Below are 27,640 nucleotides of genomic sequence, written 5' to 3' on the forward strand. Positions count from 1 at the left end.
TCTCTATTAGTATAGGATCTGGGGACTGGGAGACCGGGGTCTGAGCTATGTCTCCTTTCATTTTCTTTTTAAGCCTCGATCAGTTTTCTTATCTGCATTATGATAAGGTGAGGTACAAAATGGAACCTAACCCTAAGTGACTTCTAAAGTCAGATTCTGTTCAGTGAAAAGGTGCTTCGAGTTGTTGAAGACTTAACTGGTTGGTATATGGTGAGAGTCCAAACTAGGGAGTGCTGACTGGCTCAGCAGGTTACAGAAACTGAACTTGGAATTCTCAAGGCAATCTTGGTGGAAAGGCACAGAGAAGCGCATGTTAGCAGAGAAAGTCCCGAGAGGAGGAGGACCGGGTGAAGGGCCAGTGAGAAACCCCCCATGTTGAGTGTAACAGCACTTCAAGAGCAGGAATGACAAATGTTTTACATAAAAATTTTATAGATTTCCCCCATATATTGCACAGGTATGCAAAACTGTAACTTTCTTCATTTCTTTATAATTAAATTTTAGTCCCCCCCCTTTTTTTTAAGTTTATTTGTTTTGAGAGAGAGAGACCATGAGCATTGGGTGGGGAAGGAGTGGGGATCAGGGAGGAGAGGGGGAGCTGGGGGATTTGGGGAGGGGCAGTGAGAAAGGAAGAGAGAGAGAATCCCAAGCAGACTCCACGATGTCAGCTCAGAGCCCTATGCAGGGCTCGACCTCACAAACCATGAGATCATGACCTGAGCTGAAATCGAGAGTCAGACCTTGACGATCGAGCCACCCAGGCAACCCGTTGAGTCCCCCTTCTAATGGGCGGTGACAAGAGTAATCTTGATTCAAGGTTAGCACAGATACTTGAGGTTTGAAACTCTGTAGATTATGGCTGCCTTTTCAGTCATTCTCATTCTCCCTCAACCCCCTCCTCCTTTCTGCCCAGGAGGTGACATAAGTCCCAGAAAGTAGGGAATTTAACTATCATCCAGGTCAGGGGAAGAGAGTGCCTGGTACTCCACCATCCTGTGTCAATCTCTGGAGGCCGCTGAGATGTGACTAATCCCGCGAGCCTCTGGACGTGTGTCCTGTTGCATGTGCCGAAGGAAACAGCGTCCTCCCCGTCACACCTCTGATTATCTGCTCACTACAGGTCACACTGGGTCCTGATAACTGGGGCATGGATTCTAGTTCCTTCCATGTCCCCTGGTCCGGGTGCCATCAGCATCCCCCTGTCGGGACCACAGTAACTTTCTGCTGCTCTTCCTGTATCACCCTGAGGATGCATGAGGTGGTCCTGGAACCAGATGTCTGGGCATATCTCTCAGATTTTCGTGGCACCAGGATGGGTGCAGGGTTCCCTGGAGTGGCTGACAGCCTTCCCAGGCTAGGCTCTGAGAAGGAAGGCCTGGGTGCTCTCCTGCTTTGGGTCCCCTAAACCTATCCTGGATTTCCAGTTGCCTCCTGTACCTAGACTCAACCTAGGCCAGGAGGAGGGCCAGGGGCCAGAGACACTTACAAACTCCCTCTCTTCTCTCTTGCTTTCTCTCCTCTTTGAAGTTCTTCAGCCAAGAAAAGTCTTTTCATCCTCTTCTTGTGTGGTTGCAAAGGGGCTCTTCATCTTTCTTGTTTGTTGTTTGAGAATAAACGCGGTATCTTCTTCCTTCAGGCTTTGACTCTTGATAATTAAAGCTGAAGTTTCGGAGTTCAGAAAAAATTTTTTTTTTTAGGTTTGTGGCTCTCAGCTCAACTTTCTGCCCCTCAAAGACTTTTCAGTTCTAGTTTATATCTGACCTCTTAAGTGTAAATCAAAGATGTTATAGTTTGCTTGAGTAGTGGGTGGGAAGATAATATAAAAGGAAACCTAAGGAGAAAGAACTTCAATTACTATTTCAAATATTACTCACGACACTAACATACGTTTTCAGATTGGTAGTACTGTTGGGTGACATAATGTAAGTAACCCAAAAAATCCTTAAAAATTATCAGTATTATATATGTGTGTGTGTGTGTGTGTGTGTGTGTGTGTGTGTGTGTATTCTCAAATATTTGATTTGGTTGTTTCAGGTAGAAATACAGAAAAAAAGATGAGCTGTAAGTCTAACATGACATACCATGGAAGAGAGGCAACGGGATTCCAGAGCTTGTGTTGACTTTCCTTCTCATCTAAACATCTGCATAAATTTGGATTTTCATGAGGTATGGCCTGTGGATGCAAGCTACTTTTATCTCTGAGAGTGAGTATAACCCCACTGACATCTGGGTTAAAGAGGAAATGGTCAATACATGTCAGTTAATTGTAGTGGTAGTAAAAGTTGAAACTGTGGTGGTAGGTATGTTCTTGAACAAGCAGACAATTTTACCAAGCATCTGGGGAGAGAACATGAGACAAGACCAGCACAGGGGGCATCCCATTAGCAACACTTGTTTAGAGCCCTAAGTGAGAGAAACTGAGACTGATATCCTGACCCACCTTGTATCTTTTCTACATCATTATCTATAATATAAAATGGTGCTCCACCAGACCTCAAAATGGTAATCAATCAATGTCTGGTTGCTGACCTTGCAAGCAGATGATGTCTCTGGAGCATCTGTTTACTTGAGATGCTATAATTGAGTACTTTTGGTTTATCTGAAAGAGAATGGGATAAGTGTATTAGGGTTCTCCTGAGAAATAGAACCAATAGGAGATATATACTAGGTATATATATAGGAGGGATTATAGGAAATATATAGATGTATATCTTATAATCATATTATCCTACGTATATTCTATATATCTATATTATATCTATAAATCTATATCTTTACCTATACCTATCTACTCTTTGTATTTAAGTCTAGTGCTAAATATTTATTTTAAGGAATTGGCTTATGTGATGGTTGCACTGGCAAGGTCAAAATCCGCAGGGCACCCTGGCAGGCTGTAAATTCCAGCAGGAGTTGATGTTGCTGCATTCGAGTCCAAAGGCAGTCTGGAGGCAGAATCCGTTCCTCTTTGGGGACACTAGTCTTTTCTCCTGAGGCCTTCAACTGATTGGATGAAGCCCACCCACGTTATCTGCTTTAATCAAAGACTACTGATTTCAATGTTAATAACATCTAAAATACCTTCACGGCAACATCTAGACTGGTTTTTGACCCCAAAACTGGGCACCTTAGCCTCGTGAACACACAAAATTAACTCCCAAAATTAGGAGTTTTGCTGTTATCTTCTTTAGAGACAAGGACAGTGGAGAGCATAACTGCCTAGTGGTTGCTCCCTGTCTGGTTTGAGCGCCAGTGTAAAGATGGGCGAGCCCCAAACTAAAGGAGTTTCATGAGAAATTCGGTGGACTCTGGGCTCAAGCAGAGCTGCTTTGCTGCTCAGAAAAGTGTGACCCAGCGCTGAGGAGAGAGGTGCCCTCTCTACCCTCTGTGGGAAACCTAGCATGGCTCTGAGCCGTGAAAACGGTCAGCCTCGAAGTGCCAGGAAACAAGTCTCTCGGCATGGATGTTAATCTCCTTATGGAAGGCTTCAAGAGCAGTGGACGAGGTACCCTCAGCTGGGGTCTTCATGACAGAGCCTGGAGACGAGCTTGAGGAGAACAGGTGTTCCTCGACATACCTGAGCAAGCCTCTAGGAATTCCTTCACATGCCTGAGGGGAACATTCTGGAGACAGGAATTTCTGTTGAGCAAGTGGAGACAACAAGCCACTAGAAGTCAAATCCACAGGCTAGGAAGACCCAGAGACTTCTTGGTTATACTCTTATTACTTTAGAGACTGTGAATTCAATTAGTCTCAGTACAAATTCTGAAGATTTCGTAAGGATTCTTACAGGTATTGTCATTTATATCTACCTACAGACTGTTTGAAGTCTACCTAATTATTAAAGATTAGACTGTGGCTCAGGCTGAGCAAAACCAGCTCCGTTCAGGGTATACTGTGTAGAAATATAAATGAGTGTGTTAACCTTGCACAAAATCTGGGTTTTGGTCAGATTGATAGAGTCGTCTGAAGGTCAGCTGACGTAGTTTAATTGATTTAAAATAGTAACCTAGCTAGTTTGGTGAACTAGAGCATAAGATACGAGGGGCACCTGGGTGGCTCAGTTGGTTAATGTCTGACTCTTGATTTCAGCTGGGGTCATGATCTCTCGGGTCTGGGTTCAAGCTCCGTGCCAGGCTCTGCCCTGTCAGTGAGGAGCCTGCTTGGGATTCTCTGGCTCCCTCTCTCTCTGCCTCTCTCTCTCTCTCTTGCTCTCGCTCTCGCTCTCTCTCTCTCTCAAAATAATTAAATAAAATGTTAAAAAAATAGCATAAGATATGGGGTAAGATAATTATGAATTCAAATTATGGTACCACTTTGATGGCTTTATGACTTGGATTTGTTGTTTAGTGTTTAAGTTTTGCTTCTTCCTCTCCTCACAGGGCTGTTATGAGCTCTTACATATAGAAAGGACTCAATAAACAGTAGTTGCTAATCTTATTACTGTTTCATCTATTACCGATTCCATTTTTCCCCTTAAACGGTAGTTGACATCTATGAAAGTAACTGTGAAGTCTCTACTGTGGTTCTTAACCTGGCTGGGCCTTTGGAACCAGGGGGCATTTGTGGATGCTGTGGGGAAGTGACTATTTTTTTTTTTAACGTTTATTTATTATTGAAAAACAGAGAGAGACAGACGTGAGTGGGGGAGGGGCAGAGAGAGAGGGAGACACAGAATCTGAAGCAGACTCCAGGCTCTGAGCTGTCAGCACAGAGCCCGATGTGGGGCTCGATCTCATGAACCGTGAGATCATGACCTGAGCTGAAGTCGGCCGCCCAACAGACTGAGCCACCCAGATACCCTGTGACTATTTTCTCTTGTCACAGTGACTGGGGACTTCTTCTGGCATTTAGTGTCCAGAGATCAAGGACAGTAAATATCCTGCAATTTGTGGGTCAGTCTTGCACTCTGCATTAATTTTCCCACCCCAAAAACCATTAATGAGAAATGCACCGTGCCTCTCAACACAGTGACATAAAGAAAAACTAAATTAATCAAAAATAATTAACACAAAGCACTTGCTGTGATTATTGGGTTTAGAGTTTCCAATGATAAATGAAAGTTGTTGGTTTTTTTTTTTTCTTTTTTAAGCTGAAAAAGATTAAAATAAAGTGATTTTCCTGGGTAGTGCCTCCCATTATGTCACGGGAGAAACAATTTGAGGAAAGGATTCATCTCAGCTGCATTGTATACACTTCACTACAATCTGGTTTGTAGGAAGTGACCCTTTCGGCACAGTGAACACTGTGCGTGCATGTGTGTGTGTGCGTGTGTGTGTGTGTGTGTGTGCATGCATTTTTATAGCTTTTGTTTAGAGGGGTAAATTTATGTTGAAGGATTGTTCACTCTCCACAGTATTCTAACTAAAACTTTGATACTAATTTTTTTTTTTCAGAAAAGTACACTTTGTTACTCGAAGGAGTAAAGGTAAGACCTTGACTTATAAATAACCTACATGACTTTAAAACAACCTGCACTTTTATGTATTCCAATATGATGACCCCAGTTTGCAGACTCTGAACTTCTACTTATCACCTGGTGAATACACATTCAGAGGTATCTCCTGCTGATGTATTGGCCAGTCAACATACCCTTTACTTATTTGTTTAAAAGAATTTTTTTTAATGTTTATTTATTTTTGAGAGAGAGAGAGAGAGTGAGAGAGAGAGAATGAGCTGGGGAAGAGCAGAGAGAGGGAGACAGAATCCAAAGCAGGCTCCAGGCTCTGAGCTGTCAGCACAGAGCCTGACGCGGGGCTCGAACCCACAAACTGTGAGATCATGACCTGTGCCAAAGTCGGACACTTGATTGACTGAGCCACCCAGGGGCCCTTCAACACAGGACTTTAAACTAAGCTGCTTTCGTGTTTGTTTGTTTGTTTGTTTGTCTTCAGAAATGTTCATAAAACTCTGAATTGATTGCTTTATTATATTTTGTCATTGTTTTAAATAATTAGTAACAGAAAAGCGATAGTAGCAATATGACAATTGTAGCAGCTGCAAATAATTAGCTGTGACCAGGGGTTTAGCTTCAGTTGTAAGCAAGTGCTTTTGAACTAAGTCTGTCAGGTATGTATTAACTTTCGAGGGAAATTTAAAGAAGTGTACAAACTACTAGAAATGGATTGTGGAAGCTCATTGCTGATAATTGAAGTGTACTCATGTTGGCAGTTGAACAATCTTGAAAATGAGGGGTTGGGAATTAACACTGCAAACACTCCAGAGATCCTAAGGCGCAGGAAAGCTCCCAGCCCACCGACAGTGATAAGGATTGCTGCGGCTTCCTCTTCCAAAGCCCAAGGGCATCAGGTGTTCAATTTTCACTCAATAAATATTTTAATGCAGTCAGGGAGTGCTGTCGCATTCTCCTGCTGGATCCTAAGCAATTTGTTTTTCTAGCCGGAGTCTCCTCCTAACATTAAAACAAATTGCTTTGTTTCATGTCAATAACACCTCAAGTACCCTAAGCAAATTGAGACATGAAACTACTTTAGAAAAGTATATTTTGGTGTTTCGGGTATGCATTATGTATCCTGCAAAGAGACAAACAGTATCAACTTAACACCGCTAGTGGGAATTTTGCGATATTTTTAGGCTTTCTAGTAATGGAAGCTCTATTGTTAGTCTGTTGAGTCTACTGTCCTCCCTTGGTTTTCAGGGCTCCTGGACATACAAAGGTGGGTCATTGAATATAAGATCATGGGGAATCATTGTTGAGCTATGCCTACCACTCCCTCCTCTCTTTTGCTCTTTAATTCAAAGCTTTTGGAGTTTAATTTTTTTTAATGTTTATTTATTTTTGAGAAAGAGGGAGAGAGTGAGCGGGAGAGGGACAGAGAGAGAGAGGGAGACACAGAATCTGAAGCAAGCTCCAGGCTCTGACCTGCCATCACAGAACCCAACATGGGGCTCGAACTCACAAACCCTGAGATCATGACCTGAGCTGAAGTCAGATGCTTAAACGACTAAGCCACCCAGATGCCCCGACAAAACTTTTAGAGCTTAAACAATGCTTTCAAAGCTGGACCAGGATAATGATACTGTCCGTTAATATAGAATAAGATCAGTTTTTCTCAATTTTCAAAAAAGACATTAACAGAATTATCTCTATTTTCCCCCTACACGTTTTCTTAAAGTCTTTTCTGTTTACTGTTCCCAAGACCAAAATGAATAAACAATCGCTAATAGATGTTACGGTAAGATTCAGGAGCAGCCGATGAAATGGATCATTGATTGACACATTATTGCAATTGAGATACTATATTCTACATATGACTGCAAAAACAGCCACATGGTTATGGTTATGTAATCTTATATCTTGGTAGAATATTGCCTCATAGTTTGCAAGACCATAGAATCTCTAGATATCCTTTAACCTAGCAAGCTAAACAGCAAAGAGTTGAGATAATTGATCCTCAAGAGAGATGTCACCACTGCTGGCACCCCTGTTGCTCAAGGCTGCCAGCCACTACTATTCCAAGGCTTGTGGAAATGCCCCCTTGTGCCTCTAAGGTGGAGGGAGGTGTGTTTCTAAAATGCACAGTCAAGCCAATCCCTTTGCATTCTAACGTAGACATAATGTTATAAATAGAAGCTCAATACAATGTAAATAGTAGCACAATTAATAGCACTGTTTGCGTCACCTCCTAAGGAATGGCCCGGAAATCGAGTCATTATTTGTGAAGACTGAGCACTAACCAACCTGCTTCCAACGTGACTCCTGGGCTAGAATTCATTCATAAATTAGCGATTATCCAAGGCGACTCACTGCAAAATGGTAGAATGACTAGGGACAGAACCCTGACAATAAACTTGATCTGTTCTACCTGAAAATAATGGGATTCCTACTCTATGCTGTGCTTAAGCTGTTTTGTGCAGTGGCGAGAGAGTCAATGATGACTGCCAGATCTAAATGCAAACATCGGTGGTTCTCAGCAAGTTAGGTCCAGATCAAACCCATGTTAGTTCACCATTTTGAATGAATCTTGTTCACTGCTTTTGTTTACAAAACTATTCTCTCTGCCAAAGAAGAGAAGAATTTTCTTGCAGAGCCGTCATTCAAAATTACTCATTATCTCCACAAGAAACCCCAGTGCAACCGAAGAACAATTCCTACATTTGTTTATTAGAAATCTCAAATTGTCCCGGCTAGGAGACCCACATTCACGTACATTTTGCCAACATTTAGCATCTGTATCTAAATAAAAAGAAGAGGGAGATTAAGGTAAATTTTATTAATTATGTAAGTTCTATGGCCCAAATACCAAAGATATATTTCAGATTTTTACTGAAAGTTAAAGATCAGTTAAGTAATTTTTAAAGAACATTAGCTTTAAAGCACCACGAAACATTCCACTAAACTTGACTGTACTTCATAGAAAGATCTTTGGTTTGGGCGTTTTTGTTGTTGCTGTTGTTGTTGTTGTTTATTTGTTTGTTTTGTTTTCTTTGTGGTTGTAAAAACAGCACTGCCAAGATCCTGACAACTCAATAGGGGAGCGCCCTCCTCTTTTCTTTTTCCAACTATTGTTTTACATTTGGGATATTTGCTTTTATTGTTTCCTCATGGAGAATAAGCCTGCTTTTCTCCTTAAAAAAGGGTTACTTCTCAGAAAGATTATTTTTGAATTGAAACTTTAGGAAGTGAATACTTAGAAGATCTCTCAACTCTTCAGTATCCAACTTACGTTTTGCTTTAAAAACACACACACACACAAAAGCTAATCTCCACATAAATAGTTGTTTTGAATCATGACACTATGTCATGATTATTGAATATGACTTGCTTTGAATTGAGATGGCCTTTAAAATATCATGTCCTTTACATTATTAAAATATGCCCTGTGAATGTTTGTAAAATATTTTTTAAAAATTGAAATCACCCAAAAACCTACGACCTGGTTGTAATTGCTATACCGGTACATTTCTGTCTTCTATTTTCTTTCTCTTTACTTGCACACATATGTACATATGCACACATGGCTTTTGAAACACAATTCAGGTCACACTGTATATACAGTTTTTTATCTGGTTTTGGGGCTTACAATTTTGCCATAAGTATTTTTCTATGTCATTAAGTATTCTTTGAAAAAAAATTTACAGCTCATACAGTATTTTACATATGACCACATATTTTATTTAATAATTGTCTTTTTTTTTTGGTATTTGTTGTTTCTAATGTTTCCACTAATCAAAATGTGACCAGGAATACTGGATGGATTAGAACTGGAATGCAGATGATTCCAGATTGTTAGGTTAGGCAAATCCTATCCCTTAGGGGTCCATTGGAATATGATTATTTCCACAGGAACTGAAGAAATTCCTGAATTTATAAAAACTTGAACGTTGGGCAGGTATTTGCTAACGTCTGATGCATTAGGGAAGCCTGTGATGCAGGCTGGGTACCAACCTATCCGCCAAGTGTACCCGAATGAATGCACAACTGAACATGGGATGAAAAAGCATATCCCCAGACAGCATGTAAAATGGTTGGAGTCTTTGCTAGTTAATTCCTGGATGATGTGAGTCTTGGCTGCATCTTCTGGTGCTTTTTACCTTTGGACAAAGCAGTGTCACTGAGGAAACGTGCCAGGGAATCCCTGAGTTCCAGACATACTCCTCGGTGCCTACCAGTACAGCAGCAACCCTGGGTCCCTCTGGATAATTAGGGTCGATCTCCATGGCTAGCTAAGTATCTCTTTCTGGGGTGCTTTTGATTTAATGGCATGAGGAGTATCAGAGCAATCCCCATTTCTGATTCAACAGGACTCCTGTTGTGTTCCCCCAGTGGAAGCATTTCTACCTTAGTTTTTATAGTTTTTATAGTTTTGGACCAAAAAGTCCAAAACTGTAGGGTCACGGAGCAAAAAATAGTAACTGTTTGAGTAGGTTTAATAATAAGTGTTATTCCCATTTCCACCCCTGGTTTCTTTGACTCATATATTCTACCTGTAGGAAAAAACTTGTAATATTGGAAACTCATTCAGAGCATACACTCCATCTTGTAGGACATCACCTACTCTTTGAAGGTGTTTATCTCTTAGTTGGTGTCATAAGAGTCTTTAACGGGTCATTCCATGAGTTTATGAGGCCAGCGGCTTCTGAGGGAATGGACATATAGCAAGATCAATAAACACTGTGGACATTTGCCCATTTCTTTGCCTATTTTTGTGTAACACACTTTTCTTTCTTTCCTTCTTTTCTTTTTTTTAATTTTTATTTTTTTGCTACAAAGAGATATTTTGTGGGATACTGTGACAGTGAATGAATAGGAAGTAAGTCCAATGACAAGGTGCTGATAGAGGTATTGTGGGCAGGAAAGACAACTCCATATTTAAAAAAAATTAACGTTTATTTATTATTGAGAGACAGACATAGAATGTGAGCAGAGGAGGCACAGAGAGAGGGGGAGACACAGAATCTGAAGCAGGCTCCAGGCTCTGAGCTGTCAGCTCAGAGCCCGATGCGGGGCACGAATCCACAAACCACGAGGTCATGACCTGAGCTGAAGTCAGACGCTTAACTGACTGAGCCAGCCAGGCACCCCAAGACAACTCCATACTTAAACTAAGCGTTTATTCTATTGAGGGAAAATATCTGCTCCTTCCATGGTGGAAGGGATTCAGTATAATCAACCTAGCACAGGTGGCTGGCTGTTTCACCAGGGGTGGTTTTGTACAGAATAGGGGGAAGCAGCCTTCCTCTCTGCTGTGGGAAGACTGGGCACCCAGAAATGGTGGTACTCAAATCAGACTCAGTGAGGGAGGGCCACATGGCTGAGTTCACACAGAACCTTTATTCCTACCACTGTGGCTGCTCACACATGAGCCCATTAAGGATGCTCTGCAGAGGCTGGAAAAGTCTCGAGTGACTGATAACAATAAAATGGATTATTTGCCCATATATTATTGAGAATGTTGCCGTGTCAATGGATCAGATGTCCTATAGTATTTACATAGGATACTAACATTTTCATACTGTAGGCTCATCCTGAGAGATCAGTCTGGAAATATTTTCCTTAGCTCTCATTGCCCAACTCCAGTTTTTTTCCTTCCAAGTTCCTGACGCTTGAACAAACTCGTGGTCCCATGCTTTAAATTGGCATAGATCTGCACACCTGGCCATCTGTCCTTCAAGGCATGTGGAGTTCCCAGAAAAACTACGCAGAGCTCTGCTCATAGGGACAAGTGCCCTTCCTTCCATCCTTTGTGGCCACTTGGACGAAGCTGCAAGGCTGTGACATTCCACTCCCAGCTGGTACGAGATTACTGTGAAGAACCACCTATAAACCAGACTAGCATTTTTCTTTGTGAGCTGCTTGCATCAAATGCCCCATGAAGTCCTAAGTGTCGACTGAGGGAGAGAAGCATGGGGGTCTGAGCCGCTTTCTCACGTAACACACTTGTCCTTTCAGGATAGGCTCTGGTAGCATCTCCTAGGTCCCACTTTCTCCTGATTCTTGAATATTGCTAACATGGCGGCATGATGGATCAGGTACCATTCAATTCATATGCCACTTCTGCATCTTTTAAAAATTAGCATGAAGGACCACCTCGCAACAACTAGGATGGCTACTTTAAAAAAAAAAAAAAGTAAAATACTGGAAATAACAAGCTGGCAAAGATGTGGAGAAAGCGAGACCCTTGTGCACTGTTGGTGGCAACGTAGACTGGTGCAGCCACTGTGAAGAATAGTACGGAGGCTCCGCGAAATATCCAAGTTTGAATTAGCATATGGCCCAGCAATGCTGCTTCTACGCATACATCCTAAAGGACAGAAATCAGAGTCTCCAAAAATATGTGTGTGTGTGTGTGTACATCCATATTCATGGTAGCATTATTCACAACAGCCAAATGGCGGAAGCCACACAACTGTCCGCTGATGGATGCTTGGAGAAGTAAAATGTGGTATCTACGTACAAAGGAATTTTATTCAGCTTTTTTTTTTTTTTTTTTAACATTTATTTATTTTTGAGAGAGAGAGAGACAGAGCATGAACGGGGAGGGTCAGAGAGAGGGAGACACAGAATCTGAAACAGGCTCCAGGCTCTGAGCTGTCAGCACAGAGCCCGACACGGGGCTCGAACTCACGGACCGCGAGATCATGACCTGAGCCGAAGTCGGCGGCTTAACCGACTGAGCCACCCAGGCGCCCCTATTCAGCTTTCAAAAGGAATGTATTTCTGGGGCACCTGGGTGGCTCAGTTGGTTAAGTGTCCAAGTTCGGCTCAGGTCATGATTTCACAGTCCACAAATTTGAGCCCCCTGTCAAGCTCTGTGCTGACAGCTTGGAGCCTGGAGCCTGCTTTGGATTCTGTGTCTCCCTCTCTCTCTGCCCCTCCTGTACTGATCCTCTGTCTCTGTGTCTGTGTCTCTCTCTCTCAAAAATAAATAAACATTAAAAATTAAAAAAAAAAAAAAAGGAATGTAGTTCTGACACCTGCTGCGACACAGATTACTCTTGCAGGGATTATGCTAAGGGAAATGAGCCAGTCACAAAAAGGCAACTCCTGTAGGATTTTACTTAAATGAATTACCTAGAGTTGGCAAATTCAGAGATCCAGAGAGTAAAATGGTGGTTTCTAGATGCTGGGGGGAGGGGAAAAGAGGAAGTTACTGTTGTATGGGCGCACTACTGTTTTAGTTTCACGGGTTGAAGAGTTCTAGAAACGGATAGTAGTGATGGTTGTATACCAGCGTGAATGTCCTCAACACCACTGAAGCGTACACGAAAAAAAAAATGGTTAAGATGGGAAATTTTGTGTTATGTGTATTTTACCAAGATTAAAAATAAATGAAAACTTTTAAAAATCAGCACAAAGGCACTGTGGGGCTCGTGGTGGGCTATGCCAGGAACCAGGCGTGATTCTTCAACTGCAGCTTGCCGGAGGCTCCTTACCACATTCCTGTCCGCTGCAGATACCTTGAGCGTCTTTGGATCTGCTGGGGCCAAAAGGCCCCCTGTGTAGACCTGTTTGCACCACAACCCAAACCATTTGGGAGAGCCTTGTCTTGCTCCAGGCCCCACTCAGAGCTGGCGGCTCAGTACTAGGTTAGAGCAGTGGTAGGGGTTCCAAGTGAAGCAGCATGCCTTTCCCATTGGAGAAGCTATTTCACCTTCTGGCAAGTTGAAGCTGTGTCCCAGACTACTGCATATCTCTGGCAACTTCACTGACATGGCAGCCCATTCTGGATTTTCCCAGAATGCATTGCTTGCCCTCTGACACATGTGTGCCTTGCTTGGGCATCTTGGGTACCTGCTACTTTCTGCTTACCAGACCCCAATTTTTTTTTTAATGTTTATTTATTTTGGGGAGAGAGACAGAGCGTGAGCAGGGGAGGGGCAGAGAGAGAGAGGGAGACACAGAATCTGAAGCAGGCTCCAGGCTCTGAGCTGTCATGACATGACAGAGCCTGACATGGGGCTTGAACTCAGGAACTGCGAGACCATGACCTGAGGTGAAGTCAGACGCTTAACTGACTGAGCCACCCAGGTGCCCCTCTGCTTATCAGATCTAATCAGCATGATGTTATCAGCGTAGGGGGGCCGGCGTGGGATTCCCGGGACAGCGGACAGATCAAGGTCCCCCGTGGACAAGCAGTAACAAAGAAGCACAGAAATGTGCTTCCAGATGGACACAAACTGCTTATGATCATCTCTGCCTAGTGGCATGAAAAGACAGGAGTTATTTTGGAAGAACTGTACCTGGAGGAAATACTGAAGTGAATTTTGAAATGAACCTAAGAATTTGACGGGAACACACAGTAGGAGCAAAGACATGAGGGTAAGATAAGCCGATGCAAGATACAGAAAGTGATTGGGTGACTGAATGACCCAAAAAAACCCTATGTGGAGCACCTACTAAGTGCCAGTGGACTCGCTTGGCTCAGTTTGTACGAGAGAACGGTAGGACGTGGTCAGGCCTGAAATGACAGGATGAGGAAACGGTACTTGATTCAGAAGGCCGTTGTCAATCGCTTGAAGACTTGAAGGTCCGTCGTTGGAGAGGGCCATGATCGAAGCGGCTTTTTACGAAGACGCATCCGGCAGCAAGCAGAGGCTGCGGCTCCAGCCAGGATGAAGCAGAGTGAACTTGAACTAGAATAACGACTGGAAAAGGGAGGGGGCGGGACCAGCTGAGGAAATTCATGCGGAGGAGGGAATCTACGTATGTCTGGATAAGGGCGGCAGCAAGACGCATAAGCCAAAAACAACTCCCAGCTTTTGAGCTCCAGGGATTGGGACCAACAGGCGAAATAATGAGGTCAAGAGGAGGATGTGGTGTTAGGTAGAAGCTGGTATCACGAGACTGAAGCATCTTGAGGGCAGGGGCTGTGGCTGCTTCACGTTTTTATCCCCAGTACTTGGCACAAGGCGAGTGAGCACTCAGTAAGTATTTGCCACAAAATATGTTCAATTCTCCCTCTCACTGAATTGTCACATACACCCTAAGAAGGGGGTGTAATTTTCTCTAATTTTTTTTTTGCTGTCAATTATTGTTGTTTTTATCTTGAGAGAGAGAGAATGCAAGCAGGGGAGAGGAGGAGCAGAGGGAGGGAGAATCCGAAGCAGGCTCTATGCTCAGCACAGAGCCCGATACGGGACTCGATCGCATGACCCTGAGATTCATGACCTGAGCTGAAATCAAGAGTTGGACGTCGAGTTGACTGAACCACCCAGGCACCTCTATCAATTATTTTTTTTATTTAAACCACTGAAGGCATATAAAAATGTAGGAAGTAATATAATAAACATCCATACAGAGAGAGATCTACGCAGCTTGAGAAACAAAATAACACAGGTTTTATCATTTATGCCCATCTTACAGCTGAGAAGCCTGAGGCTCAGAGTGATCAGAAAACTGGCTCAAGGTCACATAGCCAATACATGCCAGAGCTGTGATATGAAAATAGGCCAGTCTGCCTCCAGCGCCCATGTTCTTTTTAAAAAAAAAAAATTTTTAAGTTTATTTATCCTGAGAGAGACAGAGACGGCGTGAATGGGGGAGGGGCAGAGGAAGAGGGGGAGAGAGAGAATCCCAAGCAGGCTCTGCACTACGAGCTCTCGAACCATGAGATCGTGACCTGAGCTGAAATTAAGAGTCAGATGCTTAACCAACTGAGCCACCCAGGAGCCCCTCCAGTGCCCGTGTTCTTAACCACATCTAGTTTATGCCATCGATGAAACTCCGAGTGGGGGCACCTTGCAGGTGGATGGAAATATAACACACCAAGCGGAGAGAGAAATGAGGACGAAACGTATTGATGTGGAGATTCTCTGCATCAAAGTGCCAGTTGAAGGGATGGCAGTGGAAAGATAATGAAGAGTGGACTGAGGACAGACCTGGGTTTGAGCAATGCACCTTCGTGGAGAGAGAACAAAATGTAATCGCCTATTTTAAAACCGTGCCTGTTCACAGAGCAAGTGCTGTTTTTAGCTGTTCTAGAGTTTCCCTTTTGTTCCTAGAAAAAGGGCAAAGCTGCCTGTGATCCATGGAGCGCTTCCTCTCCATAACTGGCTTAGGGCTACGCCAAAGGAGCCTTCGATATTTTGCATCATCAAGTTTATAAAAATCCTGAAGGTGAGGATATTATTTCTTTTCCAGGCAGAACCCCCAGTGCAGCTTTGCCGGTCATATTGAGTATCTAAATGCATTTCTATCTGAGACTAGACTTTTCAGAAAAAGCTGCCCAACTCCACACATAGCACAGACCACAGAGGTTTAACAGTGCTGAATAGGATTGCATTGAGTTTGTAATCATTAGCAATCCTACCCCTGAGGAAACATTTTTTTGTCTTCGCTGCCAGATCAGAAGTTTTAGTTGCCTCAGGAGAAATGTAAGTATGCCGGAAAAAAGTCTTACAACTATTTGATAAGTATCCACATCTCCTCAGGCCACTGAAGATCACAGGATTTTGGGAAAGTTCCCAGTTAATGTCAAGTTTTTGTTTAAAAATTTCTACAGCAATATTATTTAACAACTCAAATATCTATGTGATAAAAATTTCTTAAGATGGTCTCCAGAAATTTGGTGATATACGATAAAGTACTTTAGGTCTCGCTTATGACAAACCTCTTAGGGCTCCTTAAAGACACTATCGATCCCCTTTAAAATGATCAGAAACACAGAAAGTGCAGACAGATTACCTTGACTCTCTCCTGGATGTCCGTTCTCTGTAAATTCAGGATAGGCTAGTCCAGGTACAAAACTTAAACCATTAAATTTCAGTGGCTTCAAGCAACCATAAAAACGTGTTCTTTTCACTTTAAAGACTCTGCTGTGACTCTTCAGGGTGACTGCTTTCCCACTGATGACTCTGGCAAAGGGTCTATTTCTTTCTTCCTTTATTTCAAGCCAATGCTGCATAGTTTTGGGTCACAGTCACATCACACATTTAGAGTGAATTTACTGTCATTATTTTCTCTATAATCTCAAGGTATGATCCCCGAATATCAAGACAGGGAAGAGGAAGCTGAAAGGCCACCCAGGTTGTGCAGAGCTTTGGTTCCAAACTGGTACATGGCACTTCTCACAATCCACTGGACAGAAATGGCCCTGGGACCTGGGTGGCTCAGTTGGTTAGGCATCTGACTCTTGGTTTGAGGTCAGGTCATGATCTCATGGTTCATGAGTTTGAGCCCTGCCTTGGACTCTGTGCTGATAGTGGGGAGCCTGCTTGGGATTCTCTCTCTCCCTCTCTGTCCCTCCCCTGCTTGTCCATGCTCTCTCTCTCTCTCTCTCTCTCTCCCTCCCTCCCCTGCTTGCCTATGCTCTCTCTCTCTCTCTCTCTCTCAAAATAAATAAACTTAGGGGCACCTGGGTGGCTCAGTCAGTTAAGCCTATGACTCTTGATTTTGACTTAAGTCATGATCTCACAGTTCATGAGATCAAGCCCCACACTGGGATTCTCTCTCTCTCTCTTCTTCTCTCTGCCTCTCCCCAGTTTGTACTCTCTCTCTCTCCCTCAAAAATAAATAAATGAACTTAAAAAAAAGTCCACACGGCCCCACCCAACAGTAACAGTGTTGAAAAGTAAAGTCTCCTGTGTGCCCGTGAAGAATGGGAGAATTAAATATTGAGGAGTACAGTCATATCTACCACTTTTACAAGGTGAAAACCACTGAAATGTGAGACACTGATCATAAAATAAGGACAACTATGTTGTGCCTTGGCAAGGGAAGAAGTGGTTTGATGAATATGAAGGGAACTAGATCTTAACCCTATTATCTGATGTTTTTCTTGGATGATGAAAATAGTTATGGTGAGGGGCGCCTGGGTGGCTCAGTTGGTTAAGTGTCCAACTTTGACTCAGGTCACGGTCTCACAGGTCATGATCTCACAGTTCGTGAGTTTGAGCCCCGCATCGGGCTCTGTGGTGACAGCTCGGAGCCTGGAACCTGCTTTCGATTCTGTGTCTCCCTCTCTCTCTGCCCCTCCCCTGCTTGCACTCTGTCTCTCTCTCTGTCTCTCTCAAAAATAAACATTAAAAAAATTAAAAAGAAAAAAGAAAATAATTTTTGTGAAATACACTTCTTTTCCATCAAGGATTCACAAATACTAGAGAAAAATAGCCATTTTCCAACCTGTTGGGCAAAGGCTGATGTCATGCAGATCTAGGTGTACATCCATCTGTAAATCATGTAGTGTGTTAAGAGTGAGGACTTTTTTCTCTTCTTCTCACTTCTGGGTTCTGGGGCCAGATGGAGAGAGTTCTGTTCCATGAAGACTCACAGATGCGGCATCCATTGAAATTTCCCGGGGTTCGTTCTAGGCCCACCAAATATCAAACTTCAGGAACTAAGTGTGTGATTCTGACTGTACCCATTATTTTCTGTATAATCAGTACGGAAAATGCAGAAAGTGAATCGGTCTCCTTGAGGCGTCTTACGGCGTTTCCACCTGCTCTGGTGCCATCGTCCTTGATCTGCTTTTCATTTCCTTGGCATTGTCTGCATCGCTGTTACGGAACTTGGCATCTTTCTCTTCTAAATCTCCCTTCAGTCTCCCAGTATCTGCCACAGTAGCTTGTGCATGACCATCGGTTAATTGACGTGTTTCTTTTTTTTTTTAAGTTTTTATTTTATGCTCACCGTGACAAGGGCAGTCCTTAATCCCCATCACCTATTTCACTCCCCCCCCCCACCCCGCTCCGTCATCACCCCTCTGGTAACCATCAATTTGTTCTCTGTAGTTAAGAGTCTGTGTCTTGGTTTGTCTCTCTCTTTCTTCCTTTCCGTGTTTGTTTTGTTTCTTTAATTCCACATATGAGTGAAATCATGTGGTATTTGTCTTTTTCTGAATGACTTATTTCACTTAGGATACGCTCTAGCTCCATCCATGTCATTGCAATTAATGTCAATGTTTCTTAAGTAAACAAGTGGCTAGTTTCTCTTTTTGTCCCACTTAGGATCAACAAAGTTAGCATTTCGGTGATGTACTCCTCATTCCCTCACTTCACTGCCCTCCAACTCCTGCTGCTTTGTTCAATCTTTTCTGCCCCACTGAGTGGTGGTACAGAGAAGCAGTGAAACTTGGGGTCAACGTTGTGTGTGATCTAATAGTCTGAATTGTGACTGGGGCTGAGGGAAAAGTGGGGGAGGTTTCCTCAGAGAATCGTTAGACCAAACTAAAATGTTTATTTATAGATATTTCTTTCCGCACTGTTATTTTATTTATAAATATTTATAAATATAAATTTACAAATTTATTAAGTTAACATAGCTTGTTCTATGTGAATTTACCCCGATAATTTGAATTTTTTTATTTTTAAACATTTTTTTAATTTATTATTTTGAGAGAGAGACAGAGACAGAGAGAGCATGAGCGGGGGAGGGGTAGAGAGAGAGGGAGTCACAGACTGTGAAGCAGGCTCCAGCCTCTGAGCTGTCAGCATAGACCCCAGTGCAGGCCTCGAGCTCATGGACCGCGAGATCATGACCTGAGCTGAAGTTGGACACTTAACTGACTGAGCCACCCAGGTGCCCCTTGATTATAATTTTTGACTCACTTTAACCTAATGCTGATTTCATAGCTATCATACGGGAAGATGTATTTTTAAACGAATCTGGATTTTTTTTCTTAAAATTAGGCTATTTATATCGTTCAGATTTATGGCTTCACATGTACCAATTAGTGTTGTGGGTGCTTAAAAAAACTATGCAAATATGAAGACGAGTCGTATGCAAAAATTGCTCATCAAGTAAACTCTTGATCTGCCCACCAGTAGGAGGGACAGAAGAGCCCTGAAATCACACAATTCCAAGATTATTATCTCATTCAGAATGCAAACCCCAAATTGAATATAAGAAGCCTAGTACTTACGGAATTTAGAGATGGAACCCCCTTTAAGGTCATCTAGGCAGGTAACTTTCATTTTACAAATGAGGAGATTGAGGCCAGTATATGAGTTGTGAAGATAGTGCTCCTGATTCTGTGCCTGGTGTTCTTTAGTAAGGTAGAAATTATACCCTGGGTCAGTTTTGTCGTATGCAGTCATCAGTTTATCCTTCTTGTCCTAATTGTCTCCCAGAGCAGTAGGAGACTGAAATGCTAGAAGATACATGAAAAAGATCTGGACACTTTAAAATAAATGTAACACTGTGTGGTTTAAACATGTATTTGGACAGCTGCAATGTGCCTACCATGCATTGAACAAAAAGAGCTAAAACACAGAATCTCTACAGTTAAAGACGATTAGAAAGAGAGATGAATAAAAGCTAGGAAAAAATTTGAATAGATATTACTCTTTTTAAAAATGTTTATTTAAGTGATGTCTACATCCAACATGGGGCTCGGGCTCACGACCCCAAGATCAAGATCTTCGGACCGAGCCAGCCAGACTCCCTGAATAGATATTATTTTAAGAACTCTGTACAGTTCTGTGAAGTTTTAGCTATGGTGGGCAGTTGTGTACTTAGGGTTGCAAGAAAAAAGGTTGCGGGGGGGGGGGGGTTGCATTTCTTCTCTAGCCTTTCCCAATAGCTGAATACTAACAATAGCAACAACAACTCTTAATGTCGTAAATGGAAAAATGATACCTTATAATGGGTGTTTTGTATCTTTACCTTCCAGTTCAGTTAGAGCTAAGTGAAGACGGCAAATGAGCACCCAACACGGTGCCAAGGGAAAGCATCTCTTCCAACAGTAAAGTGGCAGGTTGATGTGAGATGCCTGACTTAATAGAACACCACCTAAGGCTCTAACACTGTTGCTTTTATGTCCACCCTTACTCCCAACGCTATGCCAGCTGCTCAAGTGCTCAAACATACAGGCAGCCCACCAGGCCATCCTGGACCTGGAATGCAAGCGGCAGCCTCTTTTCTGCCCCACCCTGAAGTCCTACCTATCCTGGGACGCCCTGGAAGGAAGCCGGATCAATGGGCGGCGCAGAGCTGCGCGTACTCCCCAGCTCTCCTCCAAGAGGCCACACCCAACACAAGGCCCCCATTGTGTCTTGGGGAACAGTAGCCTCACAGTACTCCGGCCGCCCCTCTTACAGAGAAGCGAGCGGCTCTTGACGACCCCAGCCAAGAGCGGGCTTGGGCGGCCGCGCGCAGGGCAGGTGGCAGGAGCGCAGAGGCGCGCGCGCGCTGTAGGGCCGCGCTGGCGCCCCGGGGCCCGCACGCCGGCCTCGCGCGGGCGCCGCCGCACCTGGAGGCGGAGCCAAGCCCCGCGGCCCGCCTGCTCCCGCGCGCGAAGCCCCCTCCCCGCGTCCTTCCCGCCGCGCTGCAGACGCGCGCAGGTGCGTGAGGCCGCGCCCGCCCCGGACCCTGTGGAAGTGGGCCCGCCATGGAGCACATCCGCACGCCCAAGGTTGGTGGCACGGGCGCGGGCGGAAGAGGGAGAGCGGGAGCTGGAGGAGGGATGCTGAGCGGGCGGGAGGCCCGGCTTTCCTGCGGGGCGCTGGCCGAGCCAGCAGCGCGAGCGAGGGAGGAGGCAGCGCTCCAGCATCTCCCGGTTCGCTGTGAGGCTGGGCTTTCTCTTGCTGCCTTACAGGCCTAGCTTTGGCTGCTGCTGGATCTAACCTCTTGTCCTTGAGAGTGCGCATTGCACATAGGGGTGGACGGGAGGGAACCCCGGTTGTCCGTTGAGTAATGGGGCTGCTGATCCGCTGATAAACGCTCCCTTCTAGCCTGGCACTAGGTTGCTGCTGCTCCCCACCCCTTTCGCGCGCCCCCAAATTTTCTCCTGCCTGCTCTGGGCCGTTGAAAGAGAAACAAGCCTTCCTGAGGACAGGTGCCAGCAAACGAGTTCTGTGCAGGTGGATTGAAGGCACTCTGGAAGCTTGTTGAATCTAAGCGTTCAGACCCACCCAGCTCGCCCTTCCGCTTCCCCATCCTCAGGCTATCAGCTGCAGTGGACTTTACACGGAGCAGATGATCCGTATTCGCTGTGGGGGGAATGTTACTACCGGTCCTTCCATCTTCTTGCCTTTTCCGCCAGTTTGGTTCCTTGAGGAGAAGGGTGCAGCTTACAGATTCGTCCACCGGTGTGTTTGAAACAGCGCCAGCTTTTGCCACCCAACAAAAGCGCCTCGTCCCTGGCCATTCCAGATAAATAACCCTGGGATCGTTGACCGCTGCACCAAACTTTCCCACTGGCAGTTGCACTACTAATATAATTTAGGGTGAAGACGATGATCGACTTTCCCGTCTGATGAAAACTCTAAACTAGTGAAAGAATATATTTCACAAGCTAGTTGGCTGTCTCTCGTTACCACCACCACAGCGTCCTTGGATTTCCAGGATGATCTCACCCCAAAATCTAGGCCCTTGACAGAGTTAAGGCAAAGCTGGGTCTGTGTGGTCAGAACTTAGGCGGCCCCAGGGATCCCATTCATTCCCCCCCCCCCCCCCCGCAAAGGGGTGAGGGAGGGGTGGGCATAGCTTTGTTACAAGTCCAGTAAGAAGAATTCATTCCTAAATTCTAGGATGGTTTTTAAGTACCTCTTTGTAGAAGCAGCTTTATGATGATCTCATGTCAGTAGAAGAATAAATCTTTTTTAGTTTGCTAGATAGTGTCCGTTCCAATAGTAAATTTAGGTTGTATTGATTTTGCACTGTGGCATTAAATTGTTGCTTGACTATTGGGAACTTGTAAACATAGAAGAGAGTGCCATAAACCACAAGGTTGGTGGCTCAAAGCTTTCAGGATTTAAGTGGTGCTAAATAATTTATTCCGGAATGACCAATTTAACTCATGGAGCCCTTCTCTCCTTGCCAAGGGCATCTTTTCTTTGTCATGATGAAGGGGGCCCTGTATAAAAATGATGTCTGATGTGAATGTCAAGAGTGATAGAGTGACATGGTACTAGAGACCATGAATTTGAGGAGTAAAGGCCTTTTCTAATCTATATTCAAGCTGTGTCCAAAGCCATGTGTGTAAACCTGAGCAGCAAGCGATATTCTACTTATTCTTAAAACTGGTGCTCATAACCACTTCTAAGCAGTGCAGTGCCTCAAACCAAAAGTCCCCTTCTGTCAAAAATGGGGGGGACATGGAGAATTGTCTGAAATGTCATTGGACTGAGGTCATTGACATTTAGGATAGTGCAGGTGGAAAAAATTAAATACAGAGATTGGGTGGATCAGGTTCGTTTACTCATTCATTTCATTTCACAAGCACTTGAGAACCTTTCATGTGTGAGGCTGAAGCGTCAGGGAGCGCGAAGCATCAGGGAACTCCTGTTTGGACGGGGAGGCATTTGCACATGTGGACAGAGATATATACAAGAGATAGTGGCAGGGAGAGGATGGACGGAGGATCAGCTCTACCGTAAGGGGTGAGGGAAGCCTTCTTAAAGAAGAGTGGAGTCTTTCTCTCTTTGTTTTTGGGAAGGAGAGAGAGAACGTGTACAAGCAGGGGAGGGGCCGAGAGAGAGGGGGACCTAGGATCTGAAGCGGGCTCTGTCCTGACAGCAGAGAGCTCAATGTGGGGCTCGGACTCACGCCATGAGATCATGACCGAAGACAAAGTCGGATGCTCAACCGACTGAGCCACCCAGGCGCCCCGAGAAGAGCGGAGTCTTAACATGTAAGGAGTCAAGGAGGACCAGGGGCACTTGAAACAGCTGTCACGCAATTGTGTCAATGTGATGTGTTGTAAGATATCGTTACAACCTCAAAGAAGCTGAAACCTTCAGAATGATGAAGACGAAAACGATGAAATGGTTCCTTAACAGCATCTCTTTTTCCATTTTGCATTTTTAAGCGCCAAACTGATTTTCACAGTATAAATGAAAAATAATAGGACAAGACTACTTACAGAGTATGTGTTTCAAAGTCTATAACTAGTGATAGTTATATTCATCTTATTACTTGCTTCTGGTATGCTCTGGGAGAGCTGAATAGGTAGATTGCCTTAGATTTCATGATTCATGTTTCGAGCTATAAGGATATAAGGATATAAGGATATTCACATATTTAGTGTATCTGACCCACAGTGGGTTTTGAAGCGATATTTACCAGGTAGGTAGCAGGTTTTTATTTTAAGAGGAAAAGAAATACACGCATGTGTATACATGTGTGTATATACATGTACAGTTGCTTTGCTACTACAATGAAAGTCATTCATTTTTTATAAACTATATGATACCCATCACAGCCCCTGTGTTCTGCTTCAGTCTCTGGAGTGCAGTTTAAGGAGACAGATGTACATGAATAATCTGGAATACTTTGCACATATTTCTTTCTGTGTGTGTGTGTGCGTGTTTAACTGAAGCCTTTAACAGAGCATATGTTAAGCAGGGTGTTTCTCTCCTACAATGGTTCCTTTGTAGAAAAAAAAATGTTTCAAGGACAAGCTAATTTGCAGGTGGGTCAAAGTGTGGACGCCAAACCTTATCTGTACTCATCACAGTGAACTTCTGGGTTTCTACTTCACTGTCTGGATTTCTTCACCACTCTCAGAGCTTGCTAGTAAGAAAATACCCTGCAAGAAACTTAGGGATAATTTGGGTTCATTTCTATGAAGAGGCTTCAGGAATCCTGGACATAGCTTGAAGTGTTTTGTAGGATTTTGTTTGGTATTGGATTGAAGCCAGTGTGTCTAGAATCCTGGCTAAGTAATCTCTAATTTTTATGCTTTTGTCTTTCTGGAAGACATTTTTTTTTCCACGTCAGTAGATTTTAGGTGTAAAATAAAATATGTAATGACCTCCCAAACTGTAAAACTGACCCTGAAAATGTCTTCTCTTTCCACCTCATTTCCCTAGTTTGAACCATTACTGGAACGGCTTCCTAACTGGTCTCTTACTGTCCTGTTTGCTCTTCTCTATCTCCTTCTCCACAGAGGAAGCCTGGTGATGCTTTTATGGCACAAATTGATCATGTTACCTACCCACTGAAATTCTTGGGTAGCTTCCCTTTGTACCCAGTATATAAAGGGAGAATACTCAGAGTGGCTGGTAAGGTCCTTTGTAGACTGATCCCTAGTAACTTCCCCAGCCTCATTCTGTGATAGTCACTTTCTTATTCACTACCCTACAGTCACAACCAACCTTAGTGGGTTTCTCAAATGTGAGCTCTTTTCTTCCTCGGGACTTTTGCACTGCTATTCTGTCTGTTGGATACACTTAAAAAAAACATTTATTTATTTTTGAGAGACAGATAAAGGCAGAGTATGAGCAGGGGAGGAGCAGAGAGAGAGGGAGACACAGAATTCGAAGCAGGCTCCAGGCTCCGAGCTGTCAGCACAGAGCCTGACGCAGGGCTCAAACTCACAAACCGTGAGATCATGACCTGAACCGAAGTTGGATGCTCAACTGACCGAGCCAGCCAGGCGCCCCTGGGAGGATACACTTTTTAAATTAAAAAAATTTTTTTTATTTCAGAGAGAGAGGTTGGAAAGAGAAAGAGTGAGTGCATACACACATCATTGGTAGAGGGGCAGAGGGAGTGAGAGAGAATCTCAGGCAGGCTCCATGCTTACTGTGGAGCCCGATGCAGGGCTCAATCCCACGACCCTGGGATCATGACCTGAGCTGAAATCAAGAGTCCTCACGAGACCCTCAACTGACTGAGCTACCCAGGTGCCCCTAGGGGATACTCTTATTCTTACTCTTCACCTGGGTAGAACTCATCTTTCTTTTTTTTAAAGTTTATTTATTTATTTTAGGAGGGGGAGAGAGAATCCCAAGCAGTCTCTGTGCTGTCCTCACAGAGCCCGGTGTGGGGCATGATCCCACAAACCGTGAGATCATGAGCTGAGCCAAATCCAAGAGTTGGATGCTTAACTGACTGAGCCCCCCAGGTTCCCCTAAAACTCATCTTTCTAGTTTCAGGCTAAATAGAATGTCCTCAGGGAGGTTGTTGCCCAGTACCTTCTCGAAGTCAGGCTTGCTTGTTAGAGTGTATAACCAAACACAGTATTTCACCTTATGCTCCCTGTTTTAAATTTTAGGTTTATTTGAGTGTTTAATGTCAAGCTCCTCTAGACATTGTTTAATGTCTGGACTAGGAGCCCCGTGAAGGTGAGGATCATGTCTTGTTCACCCCTGGATCCACGGCACCTAACACAGTTCCTGGCCCCAGTTAAGGACACAGTAAATAAATTGATAACTGAATAGTAGGAGGAGTAACTTTTGGTTTCAGCTCTTCAGTTTTTAGTGTTTGCTTTAGTTATCCAGGCCTCGTGGGTTGTACCCATGACGAGGTACAGTATTAGATGTAATAGTGTTTGGTACTTGTAGATGTCAGTATATTGTTATACACACTCACACACACATATATATACACACATATAAATGATAGTATTTTTTGATTATACGTAGTTTTAATGAGAGAATCCAAATAACATGAAATTCACCATTTCAGTCGTTTTAATTTTTTTTTTTAGTCTTTATTTATTTTTGAGAGAGAGAGCACAAGCAGGAGAGGAACAGAGAGAGAGGGAGACAAAAAAAATCTGAAGCAGGCTCCAGGCTCTGAACAGTGAGCACAGAGCCCGATGCGGGGCTTGAACTCACGAACTGTGAGATCATGACCTGAAGTCAAGCGCTTAACCGACTGAACCACTTAGGGCCCCACCATTTCAGTCATTTTAAAGTGTACAAATGTTTGTCACTGCATTTACAATATTGTGCAACTATCACCGTTACCTAATTCAGAGCACTTTCATCATCCCCAAAAGAAACCGAGCGCCTGTAGGTATTTAGTCATTAGTCCCCCAAGCCAACCACTAATCTACTTTTTGTCTCTATTAGATTTGCTTATTCTGGACATTGCATATCAATGGGGTAAATATAAGACGTGGCCTTTTGTGACTTCTTTCATTTAGCATAATTTTTTCCTATGTTCATTCAAGTCATAGCATGTTACTGATACTTCATTCCCTTTTATTGCAGAATAATATTCCATTATGTGGATATACCACATGCTGTTTATCCAGTCTCCCACTTACGGGCATTTGTTTCTGCTTTGTTGATTATTATGAATAGTGCTGCTATGAACATTCCTATACTTTTTTTTTTTGTATATGAAAATAAGTTTTTAAAAAAAATTTGGGAATTGTTGACTCACAACGTTGCATTAGTTTCAGGTGTACAACTTAGTGATTTGACTAGTTTATACGTTATGGTAATGTGTATTGGCAAGTGTAGCTCCCATCTGTCCTGTAACTGCTCTTGCAGTATCATTGACTGTATTCTTTCTGCTCTGCTTTTAATCCCATGATTTGCTTATTCCATAACTAGAGGCCTGAATCTCCCTCTGCCCTTTACCCATTTTGCCCAACCCTTCACCTCCTGAAAATAAGTTTTTAATTCTCTTGAGTGTATCTCTAGAAGTAGAAATACTGGGTCATAGAGTAATTCTATATTACTTTTTGAGGAAATTATGTTTACATCTTATGTATTCCTCTCCTGTGATTCCAACAAGACAGAATGAACTTCAGTAGTAAACAGAACCTAGATACTTTGGAAACAGCTGTTTAGACAGTGCAAATAGATAGGTTTGCATCAAAAAAGAATATAGATTTTAATTGTTACACATTTAAACAGTTTCTTAGAGAAACAACATCGTGAGCATGAAATTATATTTCTATCATTCCAATTCCAATTTGTGATAGTATACCCTTTTTACATAAAGTGTGCTTTTTCTCTCTTACTGAACTTTTTGCCCAGTGTTATCTTAGTGCATATATCTTATAATCAGAACTCACTCACCTACGTATTGTTTTAATGAATGTGTATTACTCATTTGACTATAGCTTGCCTAACCTGTTTCCACTATTAGGGATTTGGATTTTAAGCCCTTATGAAAATCCCTGGTTTAATTTTCTTTATAGTGCCCAGAATAGAATGTCTTAAAGTAGGAACAATCCTATAAGGGTATTACATGATATCTCTCAGTATTTGAAAGATTCTTATATGGCCCAGCGTTTAGGCAAATTCTTTATAGTTTCAGCAGAAACAAAGGGTAGAGATGGCAGAGGAGAAGGTCTTGCTGGATATAGAGAAGTTGTTTCCCACAATTATTCCTGTTTGTACACAAGAAATTAGTTCATCTCTTCAAGGAAAAGAGGGATCTATACAAAGGACTCTTGGCAGTGAAGATACAGAGATATTTCAGGCATCTGGGAAGAGAATCCTGTTTTTTTTTTTTTAAATTATTGAAGTATAGTTGACATACAGCATTATCAGTTTC

The 27,640-nt window shown here is 43.2% G+C and overlaps 1 protein-coding gene across 2 annotated transcripts in view; it reads left to right on the forward strand.

Moving 5' to 3' along the window:
- Positions 1-2,143: 2,143 nt before the first annotated feature.
- Positions 2,144-27,640, forward strand: part of MTMR7 (myotubularin related protein 7) — a 126,438-nt gene continuing 100,941 nt past the window's right edge. Inside the window, exons 1-2 of one of the 2 annotated variants that reach the window (XM_019466735.2) lie at positions 2,144-2,204; positions 5,394-5,425. In XM_019466735.2, the coding sequence (XP_019322280.1) occupies positions 2,162-2,204; positions 5,394-5,425 (75 nt within the window). In that variant the 5' untranslated portion in view covers positions 2,144-2,161. Of the gene's footprint in view, positions 2,205-5,393; positions 5,426-20,655; positions 20,811-27,640 lie in introns of those variants that run through there. The other variant, XM_019466736.2, reaches the window with a different exon arrangement.

The sequence above is a fragment of the Panthera pardus genome, unplaced genomic scaffold, assembly GCF_024362965.1.
Source record: "Panthera pardus isolate Hobbes unplaced genomic scaffold, ASM2436296v1 HiC_scaffold_13, whole genome shotgun sequence".
Classification (NCBI taxonomy): domain Eukaryota; kingdom Metazoa; phylum Chordata; class Mammalia; order Carnivora; family Felidae; genus Panthera; species Panthera pardus.